Raw genomic sequence first — 23,530 nt, 5'->3', positions numbered from 1 at the left:
GCCAAATAGCCTGTTTCCACACTGTGGGGTGTCTAATCTAATGAATCTCAGAAATAATGACATTAGGAGCAGCAATTCCAAGGTTCACTCAACTAGTCCCTGGGAAGAGGGGGATCATCATGTGAGGAAAGGTAGGATGTGAGTTTAGAAGAATGAGAGGCCTTTTGCTGAAACATACAGGCCTCAGAGGGGACATGGCAAGGGTAGGTGCCAAGGCGATGTTTCCCTATGTGAGAGAGGCAAGAACTGAGAAACACCATTTCAGAGACGGAGATGGGGCATTTAGTTTCTCAGAGTGAGTCTTTAGAACACAGAGAGAAAAGGTATTGGTAGGACTCATGATTATTTGTAAGGCAAATAATTGTGAGCTAGATGATTGTGGAAATCCCAGAGCATCAGGTGTCAAACGTAGAATCAAGGCCACAGTCAGATCCCCCCCATGATCAGCTGAATAGTGGAATGTGTCAAATAATGATTGGCTGCATGTTTCCAACATTAGTGACCACACCTCAAACAAATCCATACATTTTAATACAATTTAGAATGCCCCAGATCAAAATCGAAAGGCTCTCCTATGGAGGTTCTTTCCAGCTGTCACTTTCTGAACAGTTCTGTCAAGGTCTGTATCACCCAGGCCCAAAATTCTCTAACTAGGCTGTGGTTTTATGGCTCGGTCCCAGAGCAGGCTGTTCATACACAATAGACAGTCACTAGCTCTTGCTGTGTTTTTCAGATATGAGCATGGAGCGTGATGCTCTCTTGGATAAGGCCTATCCAGAGGTACAGGAGTTCTGTCAGAAAATGGGCCTAGTCTTTGAGGTGAGTCAGACCTTCACTCAACTGGGGGACAGTATCTCAGTATCTATCCTCTTCTTCAGTTAAGACTATGGTGCTAATTTAACTGTTCCAAAGGTGAAAGGGGATTGTGAGGGGAGAGTGTATGTATGTGTGTGTGTGTGTGTGTGTGTGAGAGAGAGAGAGAAGAGAGAGAGAGAGGATGAAGGAATTGGAAGGAAAAGGGCACAAAAGGGGTGAGTAATGAGAAGGAATGGAGGGAAAGGAAATGGGAGAGGACAGAGTGGGTGAGGGAGATTCAACATGAGGGAAATGGAGTGCAAGGGAGGTTCCATGTGACGCAGAGGGAGTGTGAGGGAGATGGAGTGTGAAGGAGGGTGAGTGTGAGGGAGGGTGAGTGTGAGGGAGATTGAGTATGAGAGACAGGAAGTGTGAGGGAGATAGAGTGTGAATGAGAAGGATAGTGAGTGATAAGAAGTTTGAGGGAGAGAGAGATGTGAGGGAGAGGATGCATGAAGGAGAGGGAGAGCTGCAGAGATTGCGTGTGAAGGAGGGGAGTGTGAGGGGGATGGAGTGTGAGGGAGGAGGCATGTGAGGAAGATGGAGTGTGAGGGACGGGATGTGTGAGGGAGATAGAGTGTAAGGGGGGGGAGTGTGAGGGAGGGGGAGTGTGGCAGAGAGGGATTGCAATGTGAACGCATTGTGACATAGGGTGAGAATGGGGGTGCTGTGCAGAGCTATCTGGACACAGTGACTCTTCAGAGTTGGACACTGGAGATTGAATATTTGTCGGGATTCAGTGAGGGCGCACTTGGGGGAAGAGGAGGGTGGGGGGTGGCATCACGTGGTGAGGAATCACCCCTGTTTGTTTAAGCACACAAGCTGTGCTGGAAAGTTATAAACTTTCTGCAATGCAACAATTCACATTGATCCTGCACTGCCAGGACTTTGAGAATCAGTTGCTCAAGTTGGTGAACCGAAAAATCCATTTCAGGTCACCTGCCACTGAAGAACATGCATGGATGCAGTAGGGACTAGATCAGTTCAGCTTTCTATTTCCATATGAGCCCTTTAGAATTTTCCAAATTGTTGCCAAGTCTAAATAAAGACGAATGCTTTTAACCATCTAACCACCATTCTTGAAGATTAACATGCACACATTAATAAGGGGCTATTAATGGAGGAGCACAGGGTAACTGTGTTGTCCCACATCTCCTCAGGTAGTTGACATGCGCTGGGGAGTACCAAATACACTGACTGCTGACCACTTGAGCACAGAACTGTGCCTGACAGAGATCGAATCTTGTAAAAGGATGTCACTGGGACCCACTTTTGTTGTAAGTCATTTTCTCGACTTTTGATTGTTCTCCCGTCCCCTCAGTTTTTGTAAACAGCAGTTTGATCTTGAACGGCTGTGATCCATCACTCATCCCAGTACTTATTGGAATTTGGCAGGCTCTGTTGGGCAATCGCTACGGATTTCGTCCCATCCCCCGTGTCATCGAGGCCAAGGAGTTTGAGGAATTGCTCCTGAAGCACGCTTCGGATTCCCAGTCCTCGAAGCTGCTTCAGGAATGGTTCTGGAAAGATGAGAATGCGGTTCCACCTGTGTACATTCTCCAACCTATCACCACACATCTCCCAGACTACAGCAAGATGAGAACCGAGAGGCGAGAGGAGCACGAGAAGGCCCTGCAATCCTGGTCTGACCTCCAGCAGCGCATTGCTGATCTCCTGCGAGTCGCAGCCACCCAGGCAGAGAAAGAGGGCCGAATACAGAAAGGAGCAAGGCACAAGTATTTCAAATCAGGTAGGCCGCACGTGCCTCAGCACTCACTCCCTCTGACATACTGGATTATGCTGATCCTGAACAGCAAAGCCCTCTATTCCTTTAGAAAGCAAAAGAAGGTCACCCAAGGTCCTATCTCAGAGTTAACTCATTATTGGGCCATGGGTATAACAGGCAATACTAGCATTTGTTGCCCATCCCTAACTGCACTGGGAGTAAATAGTTTGCTAGACCCTTTCAACTTAAGAGTCAACTGCATTCCTGCACCTAGGCTCAATTTCATCCTCCTCCAGGTTTATTATCAAAATCCAGTTGCTTCACAATCACTGTAAATGAGGCTAGCATTTCCCAGATTATTCACTGAATTTAAATTCCCACAACTTACGGAAGGTTTTGAACTCATGCTCTCGTCTAGATTGCTAGATCATCAACATGACTGTAATAAGAGGTTAAGCTAATATAGCACCTGGAAATCATGAAGCTGGGTCCTTTATTCCATTGAATAGGTCTTTAATCATACATCTTAGAGTCAGAAAGTCATGCAGCTTGGAGACAGGCCCTTCAGTCTAATCAGTCCACGCCGGCCATGTTCCCAAACTAAACTAGTTCTACCAGCCAGCGCTTGGCACATAACCCTCTAAACCTTTGCTATTCATTTACTTATCCAAATGTCTTTTAAACGTTGTAACTATACATCAATCCACTACATCCTCTGGCAGTTCATTCCTCACAAGAACCATTCTCTATGTAAAAAAGTTGTCCATAATGTCCTTTTTAAACCTTTCTTCTCTCACCTTAAAAATACGCTCCCTTAGTTTTGAACTCTCCCACTCTAAGGAAAAGACACTTGCCATTCACCTTCTCCATACCCCTCATGATTTTATAAACTTCAATAAGGTTATCTGAAGCCTCCTTCTTTCCAGTGGAAAAGCGTGGTTGCTTTTCCAGTCTATTTTTATATCTCAAGCCTTCCATTCCTAGCAACATTCTGGTCAATCCTTTATGAAGCCTCTCTTGCTTAATAATATCCTCCCTGTAACTGGGTGACCAAAACTGCACGCAATACCTTAGAAGAGGTATTGTCCTGTCCCATACCAATGTCCTGTCCAACCTCAACATGACATCCCAACTCCTCTACTCAAAGGTTTGCGCAATGAAGGCAAGTGTCTTCTTAACCACTCTGTTTATATGTGACACCAATTTCAAAGAATTATGTACCTAAACTCCTAGATCTTTCTGTTCTACAACACTACTCATGCTGTCCCTTTCATTAACTGTAAAAATCCTGTTCTTTATATGACCAAAATGCAATACCTCACATTTATCCAAATTAAACACCATCTGCCAATCCTTAGCCCACTGAGCCAATTGATCAAGATCTCTGTAATTTTAAATAACCTTTTACATAGTCCACTATGCCACCAGTTTTAGAGCCGTCTGCAAACTTAATAACCATGCCTCCTATATTCTCATCCAAATTTTGGTTAAGGGATCCTTTTTCTGTCTGTCTTTCGCCCTTTCTCTCTCTCTCTCTTCACAAGACTTCTCCTTGACAAAGATAAATCCTGCTACCAGGAAGGGTCTACCTGAGTTATGCTGCTTAGTGGCCCTTCTCACTATTGTCTCCCTTTGAAAGAGGGCCCACTACATTATCATTCTGCTACTATCTCCCTAGTTAACGCTCAGTACCTGTATCCATGATCCTGCTGATCCCAGACTCAATGATGTTACACAGAGTAGCTAATGTTCAACTATCATCATTCGACTGACAGGGAATTCTTACATCATTCCAATCCCTCCATCCTTCACCTCTGTAACAGCCAATTCAATTGAATTGCCACTGGCTTTGTGCAGGGTAACCTAGATGGAATCAGGGCTCTCTCTCCCTAGGTGAATATTGTTCAGGTCTAATAATGGTCCCTTTCCTCACTGTGTTGCAGTTACTGAGTTTGAGATCGACCGGGGCTTAGTTGAAACAAGAGAAGGGGACGTGTGCTCAACAGTGTTTATCCGTGACATCTCCAATATCTGGGATCACTTCGACCAGCAGCAGCTACCCAAATTCATCGATGTTAAAGATGACGGAAGCATTGATACTGAGGCTCAGGAGCAACTCGCCAGCCTAAAGGCCCAAGTTGTTGGCAAATCTGCCAGGAACCTGCGGATGCACTGGGTGCAGTGGTCAGACGGTGTTCTGGACACCCAAAGCCAAGCCCATGCTGAGTATCTCCACAACTTGTGCCAGAACTTTGTGGAGGACATGAAGCAGCAGATCGAGGGAAAGGTGGCAGCGCGTCATGGGGTCCGGGAGGAGCTGGCCTGGCTCTTCGAGGAACTGCGTCACCAAGGGCATCTGTGCAGGGTGAAGTGCAGCATCTTCTGTGGGCGCTCGCAGCTCCTCACTGACATTGGCCAATGCCTCGAGCAGCACGACGGGGGCATCCACTGGCCCCTGGTCATCCACGGGGCGTCGGGCACTGGCAAGACGGCGGTAATGTCAAAACTGGCCGAGGAGGTGAGGAGAACCTTCAGGAATGGCTGTGTGGTGGTCACCAGGCTGCTGGGTACATCAGCCCTGAGCTCAGAGATACACTCAGTGCTGAAGAGTGTCTGCTTCCAAGTGTGCCTGGCCTTTAGGCTCAAAGTGCCTGCAGCCCACGTCACCAACTCTTACACTGAGCTAGTCCGATTCTTCCACAACCTCCTGAGCACAGTGTCCAAGAGAAATCGAGAGACCCTAGTCCTTATCTTTGACTCCCTGGACCAGTTGTCTTCCAGCGATGGAGCTCACAGACTCCACTGGCTGCCGAAGGTATGCCCCCCTAAGGTCCACATCATCGTCTCCACCCTGCCAGCAGAGCACAACATCTTGGCGGTGCTGCAGGAGGTGATACCCAGGCCCGAGTGCCACTTCGAGGTGGAGCCTCTGTCCAGCCAGCACGGTCAAGAGCTCATTGACCTGCTGCTGCGCACGGTGAAGAGGAGGCTCACCACAGAGCAGCGAGACCTCATCCTGGAGCGTTTCCGGGACTGCGGCCAACCTCTCATGCTCAAACTGACCTTCGACGAGGCTAAGAAGTGGAGCTCGTATGTGCCGGCCTCAGAGCTGGACGTAGCTGCTGGCACGCGGGACGCTGTGCGTCTCTTATACTCGCACCTGGAGAAGACGCACGGCCGGGTCTTCGTCTCGCATGCTCTGGGATACATTGTCTGCTCAAGGTTGGTTCTGCTGTAAGCCAAGGCTCCTCAGAAAACCATGGTCTGATTGTCAAGGTTGGGACTGCTTCTGGCAACAGGGGGATCCCTAGGGAATCTTCAAATGTTGGGTCAGTAGGGTCCTGTTAAAGATGTCAAGAAAAGGGGTCAACTTGCAGCCTGACTGTGTCATTCCTGAGAGCAGGAAAACCGGCGCTTCAGGCAAAAGCCCCCCCATCAGGAAAGTGTTGATTTTCCTGCTCCTCGGGTGCTGCCTGACCTCCTGTGCTTTTCCAACACCACTCTAATCTTGACTCTATTCTCCAGCATCTGCAGTACCCACTTTAGTCCTGTGTCATCCCTGTCTTCAGTTTGGTATTGGCACCCAATTCCATTGGGAAAGGGCTTAACAATGTACCTCATTACAGGCTCATTTCCAATGCATATGACCAAAGACAATGGTCACCCAGTGTGACATTCGATGTCACGTTTACTTATACTAAGGACAACTTGCATTCATGTAGCACCTTCCAGCACAGCACAAGGATCTTTATGAAACAAAATGTAAGACTGAGCCCAATAAGGTGCTACTAGGACAGAACTTGATGAAAGAGGTATGCTTGAAAAGCAGAAAGTGTGACAGAGGGATCCAGGGAGATGCAATGATAGAATCTAGAGCAACTAAAGGCTTAGCCGCCCAATGTTGGGAAAGTTCAAATCAGGAATGCCCCAGAGATTGGGATTGGAGGAGAACAGATATCTCCAGACGTTGTGTGATTTATTCCAGTTATAAGGAGGGATGAGGCCATACATGGATTTGCTAATAAGGAAGAGAGTCTTAAAATCAAGGCATTGCACATCCCAAAGCCTATGTTTGGGAGAACGCAGGGATGATAGCTGAAGGGGACAAAGTACAAATTAGGACTTGGGCAGCAAAGTCTTTGAGGTGACCTCAAGGTGGGAGATTTGTCAGGAATGTTCTGGAACCGTTACGGGTAGCAGTAACAAAGACCCCCGCCGTGGATGACGGTTTCCACAGCAGATGAGCTGAGGTGGGAACGGAGTCAGCTGCTGTGACACAAATGTAAGCTAACGTTCTCCAAGCTGACACAGGCCCGCACTCCCCTCAGAATCACGACTGACAGCTAGGCTGTGAAAAGTGGGGTAGAGGTGAGATAGTCAATGCAGCAAGTTGGAGACAGTGGAGGGGCTGGAGTCGTATAGGTTCACTCTCTTGCCCCTATGGGTTTATTTTCAAAGTCCAGTCAATTCACAATCATTGGAAATGATTCTGGTATTTGCCAGTTTATCCATTGAATTTAAATTCCCAAAACTGTTATTGAGGGTTTTGAAACCATGCTGTAGTGAATATTAGTCCCTGCCTCTAGATTTCTAGCTCAGCAACGTGAATGTATTGTGACGCAATGGACCTGAAAATCATGAAGCAGGATCCTTTTTTTCCACAACATTAAGAGAATTCAAAGTTAGAACCAGAAAAAAAACATAGAACATAGATCAGTACAGCATAGAACAGGCCCTTCAGTCCTTAATGTTATGCAGAGTATTCCCATTTAATTATTCCTACATTATATATAGAGTCATTGAGTCATAGAGATGTACAACATGGAAACAGACTCTTTGGTCCAACCCGTCCATGCTGACCAGATATCCCAACCCAATCTAGTCCCACCTGCCAGCACCCGCCCCATATCCCTCCAAACCCTTCCTATTCATATACCCACCCAAATGCCTTTTAAAGGTTGCAATTGTACCAGCCTCCACCACTTCCTCTGGCAGCTCATTCCGTACGCGCACCACCCTCTGTCTGAAAAAATTGTCCCTCAGGTCCCTTTTAAATTTTTCCCCTCTCAACTTAAACCTATGCCCTCTAATTCTGGACTCCCTGACCCCAGGGAAAAGCCCCTCATGATTTTATGAACCTTTAAAAGGTTACCCCTCAGCTTCCGACGCTCCAGGGAAAACAGCCCCAATCTATCCAGCTCTCCCTATAGCTCAAACCCTCCAACCCTGGCAAAGTCCTTATAAGTCTTATTTGAAACCTTTTGAGTTTCACAACATCCTTCTTAAAAGGGAGAGCCCAAAATTGCTCATAATATTCCAAAAGAGGCCTAACCGATGTCCTGTACAGCCACAATTCATATACTTAATGTTCTCACCAATAAAGGAAAGCAAATCAAACGCCTTCTTCACTCCCCGATCTATCTGAGACTCCACTTTCAAGGAATTATGAACCTGCACTTTTTGTTCAGTAACACTCCCCAGGACCTCACCATTAAGTGTATAAGTCCTGCCCTGATTTGCTTTTCCAAAGTGAATCACCTCATGCCAAACCTTAACTTCTAAATTTGACTATTGTCAGAAATAAGACAAAAGCTGCCCTTTGTTGGCATGGTTTGTATTGTGATTGTCTCCATTGGAACACCCTGAGATGCTTTGGTCAAATTCACGGTCATCAATCTCTCTTATTGGTGTGAGTCTAAACTGCTAATGCTGAGTGGGGAAGAATAGGCACATGAAGATTAGCTGAATTTTGGCAAACAGTATAAGTTTGTTACACATAAAACCAGAGAATGCTGGAGAAACTTAGCAGGTCTAACAGCATCGGTGGAGAGAGAAGCAGAGTTAATGTTTCAAGACCCACATAGAACATAGAACATAGAACATAGAAGGATACAGCGCAGTACAGGCCCTTCGGCCCTCGATGTTGCGCCGACCGAGTCCTACCTAACCTATACTAGCCCAATAACTTCCAAATGCCTATCCAATGCCCGCTTAAATGAACATAAAGAAGGAGAGTTCACCACTGATACGGGCAGGGCATTCCATGAACTCACAACCCGCTGTGTGAAGAATCTACCCCTAACATCTGTCCTATACCTACCACCCCTTAATTTAAAGCTATGTCCCCTAGTAACACCTGACTCCATTAGCGGTAAAAGGTTCTTAGTATCTACCCTATCTAAACCCCTAATCATCTTATACACTTCTATCAGATCTCCCCTAAACCTTCTCTTCTCCAATGAGAACAGCCCCAAGTGCCTCAGCCTTTCCTCATAAGATTTTCCTACCATTCCAGGCAACATCCTGGTAAACCTCCTCTGCACTCGTTCTAAAGCTTCCACATCCTTCCTATAGTATGGCGACCAAAACTGCACACAATACTCCAGATGAGGCCTCACCAGAGTCTTATACAACTGCAACATGACCTCAGGACTCCGGAACTCAATTCCTCTGCCAATAAAGCCCAGTACACCACATGACTCTTCATATTCCTGTCAGGGTGAAAGGAAAGGCTGGTAGATGTAGGGAATGCTGGATGGCTGAAGAAATTGAGGGTTTAGTTAAGAAAAAGAAGGAAGTATATGTAAGGTTTGGACAGGATAGATCGAGTGAATTCTTAGAAGAGTATAAAGACAGTAGGAGTATACTTAAGAGAGAAATCAGGAGGGCAAAAAGGGGACATGAGATAGTTTTGGCAAATAGAATTAAGGAGAATCCAAAGGGTTTTTACAAATATATCAAGGGCAAAAGGTTAACTAGGGAGAGAATAGGTCCCCTCAAAGATCAGCAAGGCTGCCTTTGTGGGGGCTGCAGGAGACGGGGGAGATACTAAATAAGTATTTTGCATCAGTGTTTACTGTGGAAGAGGATATGGGAGGTATAGAATGTAGGGAAATAGATGGTAATATCTTGAAAAATGTCCATATTACAGAGGAGGAAGTGCTGGATGTCTTGAAACGCATAAAAGGTGGATAAATCCCCAGGACTTGATCAGGTGTACCCTAGAACTCTGTGTGAAGCTAGAGAAGTGATTGTTGGGCCCCTTGCTGAGATATTTGTATCATCAATAGTCACAGGCGAGGTGCCGGAAGACTAAAGGTTGGCTAATGTGGTGTAATTGTTTAAGAAAGGTGGTAAGGCCAAGCCAGGGAACTGTAGACCAGTGAGCCTGACCTCAGTGGTGGACAAGTTGTTGGAGGGAATCCTGAGGGAGAGAACATACATGTATTTGGAAAGGCAAGGACTGATTAGGGATAGTCAACATGGCTTTGTGTGTGGGAAATCATGTCTCACAACTTTAATTGAGCTTTTGAAGAAGTAACAATGAGGATTAATGAAGGCAGAATGATAGATGTGACCCATTAGGATTTCAGTAAGGCAATCAACAAGGTTCCCCATGGGAAACCAGTTAGCAAGATTAGATCTCATGGATTACAAGGAGAACGAGCCATTTGGATATAGAACTGGGCATCACAGTGGCTCGGTGGTTAGCACTGATTACTCACAGGGACCTGGGTTCAATTCCTGCCTCAGGTGACTGTGTGGAGTTTGCACATTCTCCCCGTGTCTGTGTGGGTTTCTCCGGGTGCTCTGGTTTCCTCCCACAGTCTAAAGATATGCAGGTTAGGTGAACTGGCCATGCTGAATTGCCCATAGTGTTAGTCAGTGGTAAATATAGGTTAGGGGAATGGGTCTGGTTGGGTTACTCTTCAGAGGGTCAGTGTGGACTTGTTGGGCCGAAGGCCCTGTTTCCACAGTGTAGGGAATCTAATCTAATCAAAGTACTGGCTCAGAGGTAGAAGACAGAGGGTGGTGGTGATGCAGGATTGTTTTTCAGATTGGAGGCCTGTGACCAGTGGAGTGCCACAAGGGTCGGTGCTGGGTCCACTACTTTTTGTCATTTATATAAATGATTTGGATGTGAGCATATGAAGTATAGTTAGTGAGTTTGCAGATGACACCAAAGTTGGAGGTTTAATGGACAGCGAGGAAGGTTACCTCAGATTACAATGGGATCTTGAGCAGATGGGCCAATGGGCTGAGGAGTGGCAAATGGAGTTTAATTTAGATAAATGCGAGGTGCTGCATTTAGGGAAAGCAAATCTTAGCAGGACTTATATACTTAATGGTAAGGTCCTAGGGAATGTTGCTGAACAAAGAGAGCTTGGAGTGCAAGCTCATAGCTCCTTGAAAGTAGAGTCATAGTCAAGCATTTGATATGCTTTCCTTTCTTGGTCAGACTATTGAGTACAGGAGTTGGGAGGTCATGTTGCAGCTGTACAGGACACTGGTTAGGCCACTTTTGGAGTACTGTGTGCAATTCTGGTCTCACTCCTACAGAGGGATGTTGTGAAACTTGAAAGGGTTTAGAAAAGATTTGCAAGGATGTTTCCAGGGTTGGAGGATTTGAGCTTTATGGAGAGGCTGAATAGGCTGGGACTGTTTTCCCTGGAGCATCAGAGGCTGAGGGGTGACCTTATAGTGGTTCATAAAATCATAAGGGGCATGGATAGGATAAATAGACAAAGTCTATTTGTACTAAAGGGCATAGGTTTAGGGTGAGAAGGGAAAGATATAAAAGAGACCTAAGGGGCAATGTTTTCACGCAGAAGGTGGTGCGTGAATGGAATGAGCTGTCAAAGGAAGTGGTGGAACTGCCAGAGGAAGTGGTGGAGCTGCCAGAGGAAGTGGTGGAGGCTGGTACAGTTACAACACTTAAAATGGCTGGGAACATGAATAGGAAGGGTTTAGAGGGATATGGACCGGGTGCTGGCAGGTGGGACTTGATTGGATTGGTCGGCATGGACGAGTTGGACCGAAGGGTTTGTTTCCCAGCTGGACATCTCTGTGACTCTATGACTCAATATTGGACTGGAAATGAACTATGTACATTGTAAACAGTGTTTTTGGCTTTATTAATAGGGGCATAGAGTACAAAAGCAAGAAGATGATGTTGAACTTGTATAAGGCACTTATTAGATATCAGCTGGAGTATTGTATATGGTTGTGGGCAACACAATTATATGAAAGGTGTGAATGCAATGGAAAGATGCAAAAGCAATTTACAGGAGAGGACCTAGGAATGAGAAACATCAGTGATAAGAATAGATCAGAATAGTTGGCACTGTTCTCCTTAGAGAGAAGAAGGCTGTGAAGAGACTTGATACAGGTTGTCAAAATCATGAGTGAGCTGGATAGAGAGAAACTGCACCCACTCGTAAAAGGAACAAAAACGAGAGAGCTCAAATTTGTGGTGATTGCAAAAGGAGAAAGCATCGTGAGAGAAAATCTTTTATTCACACAGTGAGTAGTTAGTTTACTGCCTGGAAATGTGGGGGAGGCAGGTTCAGTTGAGGCATTCAAGAGGGGCATTGGATGGTTATTTGATTATTTGGATAGAAATATCATACAGTGATATGGAGAGAAAAGGCAGCAGACTGACAATAGTATTGAAGAACTGGTGCAGGCCGGATGGGCCAAATGGCCTTGTCCTGTGTTGTAACACTTCCATGATTCTGTGAGTTAAGGGTAAGTAGGCATTACCATTCAGTACACCAATCTCAGCAATTGCAACTTGTGCTGAAACATTGGAAGCTCAAACGCACACCTTTCAGTTAGCTCCTCCTGAGGGCCAGTATCTTCTATCCCGATTGGTGGATCTACCTTTATGATGTCAGTTAACCCTTTTAGGGACTAACTGTTTCATGCAACACATCCTTGGACTGGACTCCCCCATTCTATCTACCACAACTTTGAGTCAAATCAAAACTCCACTCTCTGTCTTAACTCGCAGAAAGTCCCCTAACCTGAGCTTGCCCTCTCCCTCCATGCTTGCTGTCCTACATTGACCAAGCATTGAGTTGATTTTAAAGCATTCATCTTGTTTTCAGGTCCCCTCAGTAACCTTTGCCAATCTGATAAGCCTCCAAGTTTTCTGCATCTAGTTTGAATTTTTCCTCTAGTGGTGGCTATGCTCACAGCTGTCTGGGCCTTCAGCTCGAGAATTCCCTCTTAACACCTCCCCCCCTCTCTATCTCACACCTCCCCCCTCTCTATCTCATCCCTCCCCCCCTCGCTATCCACACCTCCCCCCTCACTATCTCACACCTTCCCCCCTCGATCTCACACGTCCCCCTCTCTATCTCACACCTCCCCCCATCTCACACCCCCGCACCCCCGATCTCACACCTCCTCCCCTCTCAATCGCACAGCTTCCCCCGCTCTATCTCACACCTCCCCACTCTTTATCTCATCATCCTCCCCTCTCTCTTACACCTCCTCTTCTCTCTATCTCACACCTCACCCGTATCGAACTCACACTTCCCCCCATCTCACACCTCCTCCCTCTCTATCTCACACCTCCCCTCTCTCTATCTCACACCTCCCTCCTCTCTATCTCACACTACTCCTCTCTCTACGTCACACCTCCAACCTCCCATCTCACAAACTGAGAAACAAATTTGTGAGGAGATCTCAGCTATCTGTAAGAATAATAGGGTAGTTATGGTAGGGGATTTTAACTTTCCAAACATCAACTGGGACGGCCATAGCGCTAAAGGTTTAGATGGAGAGGAATTTCTTAAGTGCCTACAAGACAATTTTCTGATTCAGTATGTGGATATACTTACTAGAGAAGGTGCAAAACTTGACCTACTCTTGGGAAATAAGGCAGGGCAGGTGACTGTGGTTTAAGTGGGAGAGCACTTGTGGTCAGCAACTATAATTCTATTCGTTTTAAAATAGTGATGGAGGGGGGATCCAAGATGGCGGCGACCCAGCAAGACTGAGTCCACAGTGCTCTACCCAAAACTTGGGAAAAGTGGGCTATCCACCCCCACCACACTCACTAAACCATTTATAATAGTTGTTAACCTTAAATAGTTACCTATTAGTACATTTAAATAGTCTAATACTAGCTGGAAAATGAGTAAAGGGAAGGGAACAGGCGGCTCTAAGAAAGCAGGGACCCCTCCCCCGCCCTCTCCCTCTTCATCTGCAACAAAGGTGTCTTCAGCTACTTCAGGAGATTTACCAATGAAGATGAGCTTTGAGGAGATGTTTGCCAGGTGGGAGGCGAAGATTGATGCTTTTATCGATGAGTCTCGGCAGAGCAGAGAAGCACTATCAGCCGAGCTGCAGAAGCAGGGCAGAGACATTCAGGAATTGGAGTGCCGAGTCAGAGAGGTGGAGTCGAAGGCCGCAGCCTCAGAGACTGCGATAAAATCAACAGCCGACCACATCCGTTTTCTCGAGAATCGTGTCCAGAACCTAGAAAACCACATTGATGACCTTGAAAATCGATGTCGTAGAAAAAATATTCGGTTGTTGGGCCTGCCCGAGCAGGAAGAGGGAGGTCAGCTGACAGCATTCTTAGAGCATTGGCTGCCACAACTTTTAAATCTGCATAATGGATCAGGCCAGGTAAGGGTAGAATGGGCCTACCGGGTCGCAGTACGTGGACCCGGTTCAACCCAGCGCCCACGCCCGGTCCTGTTCCAGCTGCAGAGCTATAGGGAGAGGCAGATGCTCCTGGAAGCCTCAAGAAATCTGGGAAAAGATCCCCAAGCTATGACCCACAAAGGATCCAGGATCATGCTGTTCCAGGACTTCTCCCCAGCTTTGGTCCGAAAGAGGAAGGCATTCGATGAGGCGAAGAAGCGTTTAAGGGACTTAAATATCCAGTACTCCTTACGATATCCAGCGACGCTACGCTTTAGCCACGAAGGATCCATATATAACTTCGGATCACCGGAGAAGGCTAAGGAATTCTTGGACTCTCTTAAATAAATTGTAAGAGATTGTGGACGCTGGTCTGCCTTTCCCATTATTTTGGTTTACATCCCTTCATCTTTTCTTATCTTTCCCCCTATGTGTGTATGTATATATATATATGTTGGGGCATTTGGTTAATGTTGATGGGGAGAGGTGGTTACCTTATTCTATTTTACTTCTGTTTTTAGGAGCGGGGTTGTTTTTCTTTCCCCTGTTATTTTGTGGTATTATATTTAAGTATTACATGTTGAGATTGTAATCTTATAGTTATATATGGTATTAATATTCCCAAATATATTTAGATGTGGGTGTGGGTGGGGGTGGGGTGTTCACTGTTAACTCTAGCTTTATATTATATTTGAATTCTCCTCATTTTATTGAGGAACACCTGGGTCAAGGGTGGGGCACTGGTTGGAAGAGGGTAAGATGGACTGTGGGAGAGGAAGTGACGCTCCCTGGGAACAAGGGAGAAAATCTCCAATTTGGAATGTTTTATATTTTTTATACTTAGAAAGAGTTTTTTGTTATATTGTTTTGAGTGTATCAGAGAATCTTTACTTTTGTAAATCTTGTATGCTCCATGCTCGGGATGTTCTAGATAGGGTTTCCCCTCCCGAGGGGTCTCGGATCTGTCCAGATGATTATGGCTGAACAGTCGGTTAAGTGGTGCACCTGGAATGTCAGGGGGAGTAATTCGCCAGTTAAAAGGAAGAAAATATTATCAAATCTTAAGAAGGAGAGAGTTGATATAGCTCTCCTACAGGAGACACACCTGTCGGATAAAGAACACTTAAAATTACGACAGGGCGGATTTGATCAGGCCTTTTTTTCCTCTTTTAATTCAAAAAGCAGGGGAGTCGTTATCCTTGTCCGGAAGAACTTCCCTTTGAAAATTCTAAATCAGATAAAAGACGAATCTGGACGATATATTTTGATTAAAGCCCTCATAAATGGAGAGGAATATGGGATCTTAAATGTATACTGCCCCCCGGCACACCCCTTTAAATTCATAACGGAAGCTTTTTCAAAACTGATGGCCTTTGGTGCCCGTCATACAATTATAGGGGGAGACTTTAATTATATTATGGATCCGGAAATAGACAGGATTCCCAAGAGTGCAGCTGGAGTATCTCCCAGATCTAGACAACTGGCGGACCTGAATAAAGAATTAGGATTGGTAGATGTATGGAGATGTCTCCATCCACAGGGTAGAGATTTTTCTTTCTACTCTAATCCACATAAATGTCACACAAGAATTGATATGTTTTTTGCCCCATCGATTTTTCTAAACTCTATAGCAACCTGTAAAATAGGTACTATAGCAATCTCTGACCATGCCGCTGTATACATGGAAACTAAGGTAAAGAACAATGGGACATCTGCTCGGCATTGGCGTATGGACCCCTTCCTGATAAAAGATAGCAAATTTTTAAAGTACTTCTCCCAAGAACTTAAAACTTTTTTAGAAATTAATACTGGTACGGCTAGCAATCCGTCAATGATGTGGGAGACCATCAAAGCTTCTGCACGAGGTTTGATCATCTCCTATTCAGCGACCCAGAGGAAAATGAAGGGAGAGCAACAGCGTCTGCTCGAAGCTCGCCTAAAAGCAGCCGAAACAGCATACGCTGATAGACCTTCTATCACAAAATTGCAGAGGATTACAGCTCTTAGGACAGCTTTAAACACCGCGCTTACTCAAACGGCTAAAAGGGAAATATTATTTGCGAAACAAAGATTATATGAATATGGCGACAAACCGGGTAGATACTTAGCATTTCTTGCAAAGAAAAAGAAAGCCCCTCAAACTATTCCGACCATCAAGGAAAGTACAGGTACCCTGACTCATGATCATAAAAAGATCAATGCGACCTTTAAAGAATTTTATTCTGAACTATATAATCGCAGGATTGTGAAGATAGGATTAGGAGGATGCAGTCATTTTTAAAAAATTTGACCTTCCCGGGCCTGACTCCGGAACAGGTGTCGGCCCTAAATACCCCTTTAACAGTCCAAGAAATACTTGAGGCAATTAGGCAACTTCAGAGCGGAAAAGCACCGGGCCAGGATGGTTTTCAAGCTGAATTCTATAAAGAATTTACAGGAATATTGGTTGACCCACTTATGGATATGTATAATTTTGCGCATAGTCAGGTCTGTCTCCCGCCCACGCTGAAAGAAGCAAATATTTCTCTTATCCTCAAAAAAGGAAAAGACCCAGAAGATTGTGCATCTTACAGACCAATATCCTTACTAAATGTAGACTTTAAAATTCTCTCAAAAATGTTAGCACTAAGACTAGAAAGGGTACTGCCATATATTATAAAGGAGGACCAGACGGGATTTATTAAGGGCCGCAGATCATCCAATAATATCAGAAGGGTCTTGAATATGATCCAAGCCTGTCATCAGGGAAAGATACCAGGAGTAGTAATTTCATTGGATGCGGAAAAGGCATTTGATAGGGTTGAATGGTCATATTTATTTTACACATTGGAAAGGTTTGGCGTTGGACAGGTGTTTACCAAATGGGTTTCAACATTGTATAATGACCCCAAAGCAGCTGTTATTACTAATGGGTTAAGATCAGATGGCTTCAGTGTGGGTAGGGGCTGCCGTCAAGGATGTCCTCTCTCACCATTGTTGTTTACACTGATAATCGAACCATTAGCAGAAGCCATCCGGACTGATCCTAATATAACGGCCCCGAGGATTGGTACAGGTAAACACAAAATTACCCTCTATGCAGATGACGTTCTCTTATTCCTCAGTAATCCTTTAATGTCAGTGCCTCGTCTAATTCAAGTTATTAATACATTTAGTGCATTCTCAGGCTATAAAATTAATTTTTCAAAATCGGAAGCCATGCCAATGGGTGGTCTGGCTATGATACCCCACTTAATGGACGGATCCCCTTTTCCCTTCCGTTGGTCCCTGGAGGGCTTCTTATATTTAGGTATTTTTATCACGCCAGTATTTGATCAGTTGTATAGGGCTAATTTTGTACAATTAATGGAAAGGATAAGGCAGGACCTCCAGCGATGGAGAGACCTTCCGTTTTCCTGGCTAGGGAGAATAGCATTAATTAAAATGAATGTTCTGCCCCGTCTCTTATATCCTATGAGAATGCTCCCGCTGATGCTGCCAAGGCTAGCCCTACGTAAATTATATGGCCAGTTGGGCTCCTTTATTTGGAACCATAGACGGCCCCTTATTAAGCTGAAGAAGCTACAGCTTCCACAGGCAAGGGGAGGACTGGACTTCCCAGACTTTAGGAAATATCAGTTAAGCTCCCTACTAAGTTACATAGCTGATTGGGTTTCATCTGATCCACAATCAATTTGGCTGGATATCGAAGCCTCCCAAGTAAAATACCCACTTATTAACCTTTTATTTTCAGATAAGAGGAAAATCATTACAGACCACTGTAAAAATCCCATAATATTAAACACAATTAAGGCCTGGAATATAATGCGGCAAAATGAGGGTAACTCACATAAAACATCCCCCCATGCACCAATAGTAGGCGCATGGGGATTCCAACCGGGGATTACAGATGCCACCTTTAAACTCTGGAGATCCAGGGGCATCTCATGCTTAGGGGACCTATTTAAAGATGGGATCCTGATGTCCTTTGAGCAGCTGCGTCTGAAATTCGGAATACCTAATGGGGATCTCTTTCGATACTTCCAAGTTCGAGATTATATACAGAGGAAGACTACATTAATAGATAGTCTTTATAAATCAGACAGAGAACGTAATGTCTTACGACCAGCGGGGGCATCCTCCGTTAGTACTATATACCATTTGCTACATGATGGAGTCTCAGGAGACATGGATGACCTGCTTAAAACATGGGAGCAGGACTTGGGGCTAGAAATCTCTGAGGATATGTGGAATGACATTTGGGAAAATGCTAGAAGGATTGCTATCTGTAACAGAACTCAGGCTATCCAACTAAAGATACTTCATAGGGCCCATATAGCTCCGGCTCGACTGGCAAAATTTAAGGCTGGAGCATCTCCAATGTGTCCTAAATGCAAAATAGAGGTGGGTACTCTTGTACATTGTCTGTGGACTTGTCAGAAAATCCGCAGATACTGGACTAAAGTGGCAAATACCCTGACAGAAATTTTAGGAACGGAAATTAGGGTGGACCCTGTATCTCTCCTTTTGGGCTTTTCGAACCTCTCATCTCTGGATATGCATGGGAAGAGACTATTTTCTATTCTCTCTTTCTGTGCAAGGAAAAATATTTTGGTGAACTGGGTGGCTGAGGGCCCCCCTGGACTTTCAAATTGGCACAGATTAATTATGGAATATATCCCCCTTGACTTCCTCACAAATATGGTGCACCGAAAGACTGAATTATTTTATAAAATATGGCAGCCCTTTTTGAATTATATAAATGCAGATATTTCGGCTATCCTAACAAGGGCTTTTATTTAGTGAAAATTTCAGACCGGGCTGCTCCGGGGCCCCTTGGGAGAGGAATCCTGCGCGAATACGGGTTTTATTATATTTGATGTTTATACATTCCGAGCATGTAAGAGACTTAGGTATACACTCTGGTTAGTTATAGGTTAGATTAGTAGAAAGTTGAGGTTTTTTTTCTTTCTTTTTTCGTTTCTTTTTTTTCTTTTTTTGTTTTCTTTCTTTCTCTTTTCTTTGTTAAATTATGACTATTGTATATATGATTTAATTGTACATCAATGTTTGTATTTGAGAGTTTTGTTTATTTTTGTAAATTTGCAAAAATGTTAAATTTCAATAAAAATATCTACAAAAAAAAATAAAATAGTGATGGAAAAGGATAAAGCAGATCTAAAAGTTGAAGTTCTAAATTGGACAAAGGCCAATTTTGACGGTATCAGGCAAAAACTTTCGAAAGCCGATTGAAGGCAGATGTTCTCAGGTAAAGGGACGGCTGGAAAATGGGAAGCCTTCAGAAATGAGATAACAAGAATCCAGAGAAAGTATATTCCTGTCAGGGTGAAAGGGAAAGCTGGTAGGTATAGGGAATGCTGGATGACTAAAGAAATTGAGGGTTTGGTTAAGAAAAAGAAGGAAGCATATGTCAGGTACAGACAGGATAGATCGAGTGAATCCTTAGAAGAGTATAAAGGAAGTAGGAGTATACTTAAGAGGGAAATCAGGAGGGCAAAAAGGGGACATGAGGTAGCTTTGACAAATAGAATTAAGGAGAATCCAAAGGGTTTTTACAAATATATTAAGAACAAAAGGGTAACTAGGGAGAGAATAGGGCCCTTCCTGAAGAAGAGCTCATGCCCGAAACGTTGATTCTCCTGCTCCTTGGATGCTGCCTGACCTGTTGCGCTTTTCCAGCAACACATTTTCAGCTCTGATCTCCAGCATCTGCAGTCCTCACTTTCTCCTAGAGAATAGGGCCCCTCAAAGATCAGCAAGGCGGCCTTTGTGTGGAGCCACGTAAAATGGGGGGAGATACTAAATGAATATTTTGCATCAGTATTTACTATGGAAAAGGATATGGAAGATACAGCCTGTAGCGAAATAGATGGTGACATCTTACAAAATGTCCAGATTACAGAGGAGGAAGTGCTGGATGTCTTGAAATGGGTAAAGGTGGATAAATCCCCAGGACCTGATCAGGTATACCTGAGAAATCTGTTGGGAAGCCAGAGAAGTGATTGTTGGGCCTCTTGCTGAGATATATGTATCATCGATAGTTACAGGTTGCTGGAAGATTGGAGGTTGGCAAACGTGGTGCCACTGTTTAAGAAGGGCGGTAAAGACAAACCAGGGAACTACAGACCAGTGTGCCTGATGTCAGCTGTGGGCAAGTTGTTGGAGGGAATCCTGAGGGACAGGATGTACTTGTATTTGGAAAAGCAAAGACTGATTAGGGATAGTCAACATGGCTTTGTGTGTGGGAAATCATGTCTCATAAACTTGATTGAATTTTTTGAAGAAGTAACAAAGAGGATTGATGATGTCAGAGCAGTAGATGTGATCTCTATGGACTTCAGTAAGGCGTTCGACAACGTTCCCCATGGGAGACTGGTTAGCAAGGTTAGATCTCATGTAATCCAGAGAGAACTAGCCATTTGGATATAGAACTGGCTCAAAGGTAGAAGACAGAGGGTGCTGGTGGAGGGTTGTTTTTCAGACTGGAGTCCTGTGACCAGTGGAGTGCCACAAGGATCGGTGCTGGGCCTTCTACTTTTTGTCATTTACATAAATGATTTGGATGCGAGCATAAGAGGTACAGTTAGTGAGTTTGCAGATGACACCAAAATTGGAGGTATAGTGGACAGCTAAGAGCGTTACCTCAGATTACAACAGGATCTTGACCAGATGGGCCAATGAGCAGAAAAGTGGAAGATGGAGTTTAATTCAGATAAATGCAAGGTGCTGCATTTTGGGAAAGCAAATCTTATCAGGACTTACACACTTAATGGTAAGGTCCTAGGGAATGTTGCTGAACAAAGTGACCTTGGAGTGCAGGTTCATAGCTCCTTGAAAGTGGAGTCACAGGTAGATAGGATAGTGAAGAAGGCATTTGGTATGCTTTCCTTTATTGGTCAGAGTATTGAGTACAAGAGTTGGGAGGTCATGTTGCGGCTGTACAGGACATTAGTTAGGCCACTGTTGGAATATTGCGTGCAATTCTGGTCCCTTTCCTATCAGAAAGATGTTGTGAAACTTGAAAGGGTTCAGAAAAGATTTACAAGGATGTTGCTAGGGTTGGAGGATTTGAGCTATAGGGAGAGGTTGAATAGGCTGGGACTGCTTTCCCTTGAGTGTCGGAGGCTGAGGGGTGGCCTTGTACAGGTTTACAAAATTATGAGGGGCATGGATAGGATAAATAGGCAAAGTGTTTTCTCTGGGTTTGGGGAGTCCAGAACTAGAGAGCATAAGTTTAGGGTGAGAAGGGAAAAATATAAAAGAGACCTAAGGGGCAACTTTTTCACGCAGAGGGTGTATGTATGGAATGAGTTGCCAGAGGAAGTGGTGGAGGCTGGTACAATTGCAACATTTAAGAGGCATTTGGATGGGTATATGAATAGAAGGGTTTGGAGGGATATGGGCCGCATGCTGGCAGGTGGGACTAAAGTGGGTTGGGATAGCTGGTCAGCATGGATGGGTTGGACCCACGGGTCTGTTTCCATGTTGTACATCTCTACGACTCTATGACCTCCTTCCCTCTCTATCTCACACCTCCCCGCCTCTATCTCACATCTCCTTCCCCCTCTATCTCACTTCCTCTTTGGGCAGAGAGTGAGGTTTTGGAGCAGGGAGCTAAAACAATATCTTCAGTTTTCCCAAAGTGTAATTGCCTGAGAGTCTTTGCTCATGAATAGATGTTGGCTAAATGGCCTGATAATTTAACAGCGGTGGATGATTGGTCAGGTAAATGTGGAGGCAATCAGTGTACAGCTTTACTGAGGAAGAGGAAGGGACCAAGAATCGATCCTCAGGGGACACCAGAGGTGACAGTGTGCAAGCAAGTAGGTGCTGTCAATCTGCATCCAAACCCACCAGTGAGTCAGAACACCAAATACATCTCTTTGTGGTGAGAGTTTATTGACTACTCAGTCTTATAGCTCCTTTTACCCCCATTGTTGGTGCTCCCTATAAACATATGTTGAGGCAATTAATAGTTATCACTTTTACTTATTTAGCTTGAATAAAGTTATTAGCAAATGTAACAAAGTGAGGAAACAGTCATTAACTTTAGTCGTGTGATCTAATACTTCCTGTTGTGGCTCAATGTTTTATGATACTCTTGTGAATTGCCTTGGGATAAAATATTATGTGAAAGGTGCTGCAGAAATCTGAGTTGTTATTGCAATGTATGATTCTATTATACTACAGCTCTTTGAACAATTACAATCTGGCACCTTGACTTACAGGAACGGACTGTCAGAGAGTGAGCTAAAGGAGATCCTCTCATTGGACGATGAAGTGCTTGGTGACATCTACCAATACTGGTCCCCTCCAAACAAAGACATCATCCGCCTTCCTCCCTTACTGTGGACCCGGCTTCGATATGACATCGGGGATTATCTGGTGGAGAGGCAGGCAGATGGGTTCCCAGTCCTTGGCCTTTATCACCGGTAAGTGTTCGAGCTTTGAGCTGAATCTCAATCTGCAGGCACTGCCATTCTTGGGTTGAATGCCAGCAAGGGGTCCATTTGTCGAATCTGTTTCTGATCTAGGTGTTTCAAGCCCCACTCCAGGACCTAAGCACAATGTTTAGGCCAACTCTACATTGCAGTCCTGAAGGAGTGCCGCAGCGTTAGATGAGGTGAGACAAACCGCTGTCTGTTGGCTCAGATTAATGGGAAATGTGGTGCTGGCTGGAACAAGGGAGAAGAAGTTCCTCCTGGTGTCCCATCTGTTATTTATCTTTAACATCACACAAACAGATTTTCTGGGCCATCTGTCACAACAGTGATCACACATCAAAAGTGCTTCAAGTACTTTGAGATATCTGGGGATCATGAAAGGTGCTACATAAATGCAAATCTTTCTTCCTTTCTTTTCACTCTGCAATCCCTATTTTTGTTTTCACATTTCCATCCATTAGGATTTCAGCCCTCTTATACAATGAACATTTTCCTGGCCTCCATCTTCATGACATTTCTTCCTCTGTTACATTCTCAGTTTTTGCTTCCAGCTCCAAATATCATTTTCTATTTTGTTTTGAGCTTATTCTTTACTCTACATGAGATGGGAGCAGCGAACTTGTCCCAATTCTGTGCTAGTATCTGTTAGTTAGGAGATTTAACTCATTCCAATATTCTCTCCCATGGGCAAGGGCCCTTTATAGATATCCATTGCACATAGGAATCTGTAAAGAACATCTTTTACTGTCTATTCCCTCATGGGCTGTGGGCATCATTAGCAAGGCTGGTATTTGTTGCCCCACCCCTGATTGTGTTGATTGACTTGCTAAGCCATTGTTAACCATATTGCCATGGGTCTGGAGTCACATATAGAGCCGGACCAGCTATGAATGGTGGATTTTTGTCCCTGGGAGTGGACGGATTTTTACAACTATTGATAACAGTTGTCATGGTGACCATATGCTTTATGTTCCAGGATTTTTTTTAAAAATCAACTTTAAGTTCCACCAGCTGCTTTAGTGGGATTTGAACCATAGCTCCCAGACCTGTGGATTACTACACCACC

At 44.6% G+C, this 23,530-nt stretch overlaps 1 protein-coding gene across 1 annotated transcript in view; it reads left to right on the top strand.

Annotated features, from left to right (window-relative positions):
- Window positions 1-733: 733 nt before the first annotated feature.
- nwd1 (NACHT and WD repeat domain containing 1) overlaps window positions 734-23,530 on the top strand; it is an 84,448-nt gene continuing 61,651 nt past the window's right edge. Inside the window, exons 1-5 of the mRNA XM_060839558.1 lie at window positions 734-819; window positions 2,016-2,132; window positions 2,251-2,605; window positions 4,525-5,803; window positions 22,249-22,452. Of these exons, the coding sequence (XP_060695541.1) occupies window positions 736-819; window positions 2,016-2,132; window positions 2,251-2,605; window positions 4,525-5,803; window positions 22,249-22,452 (2,039 nt within the window). The 5' untranslated portion in view covers window positions 734-735. The remainder of the gene's footprint in view (window positions 820-2,015; window positions 2,133-2,250; window positions 2,606-4,524; window positions 5,804-22,248; window positions 22,453-23,530) is intronic.

Source organism: Hemiscyllium ocellatum, chromosome 19, assembly GCF_020745735.1.
Source record: "Hemiscyllium ocellatum isolate sHemOce1 chromosome 19, sHemOce1.pat.X.cur, whole genome shotgun sequence".
Lineage (NCBI taxonomy): Eukaryota > Metazoa > Chordata > Chondrichthyes > Orectolobiformes > Hemiscylliidae > Hemiscyllium > Hemiscyllium ocellatum.
Note: the sequence above shows the minus strand (reverse complement) of the source record. Positions and strands in the feature narration are given on the sequence as shown.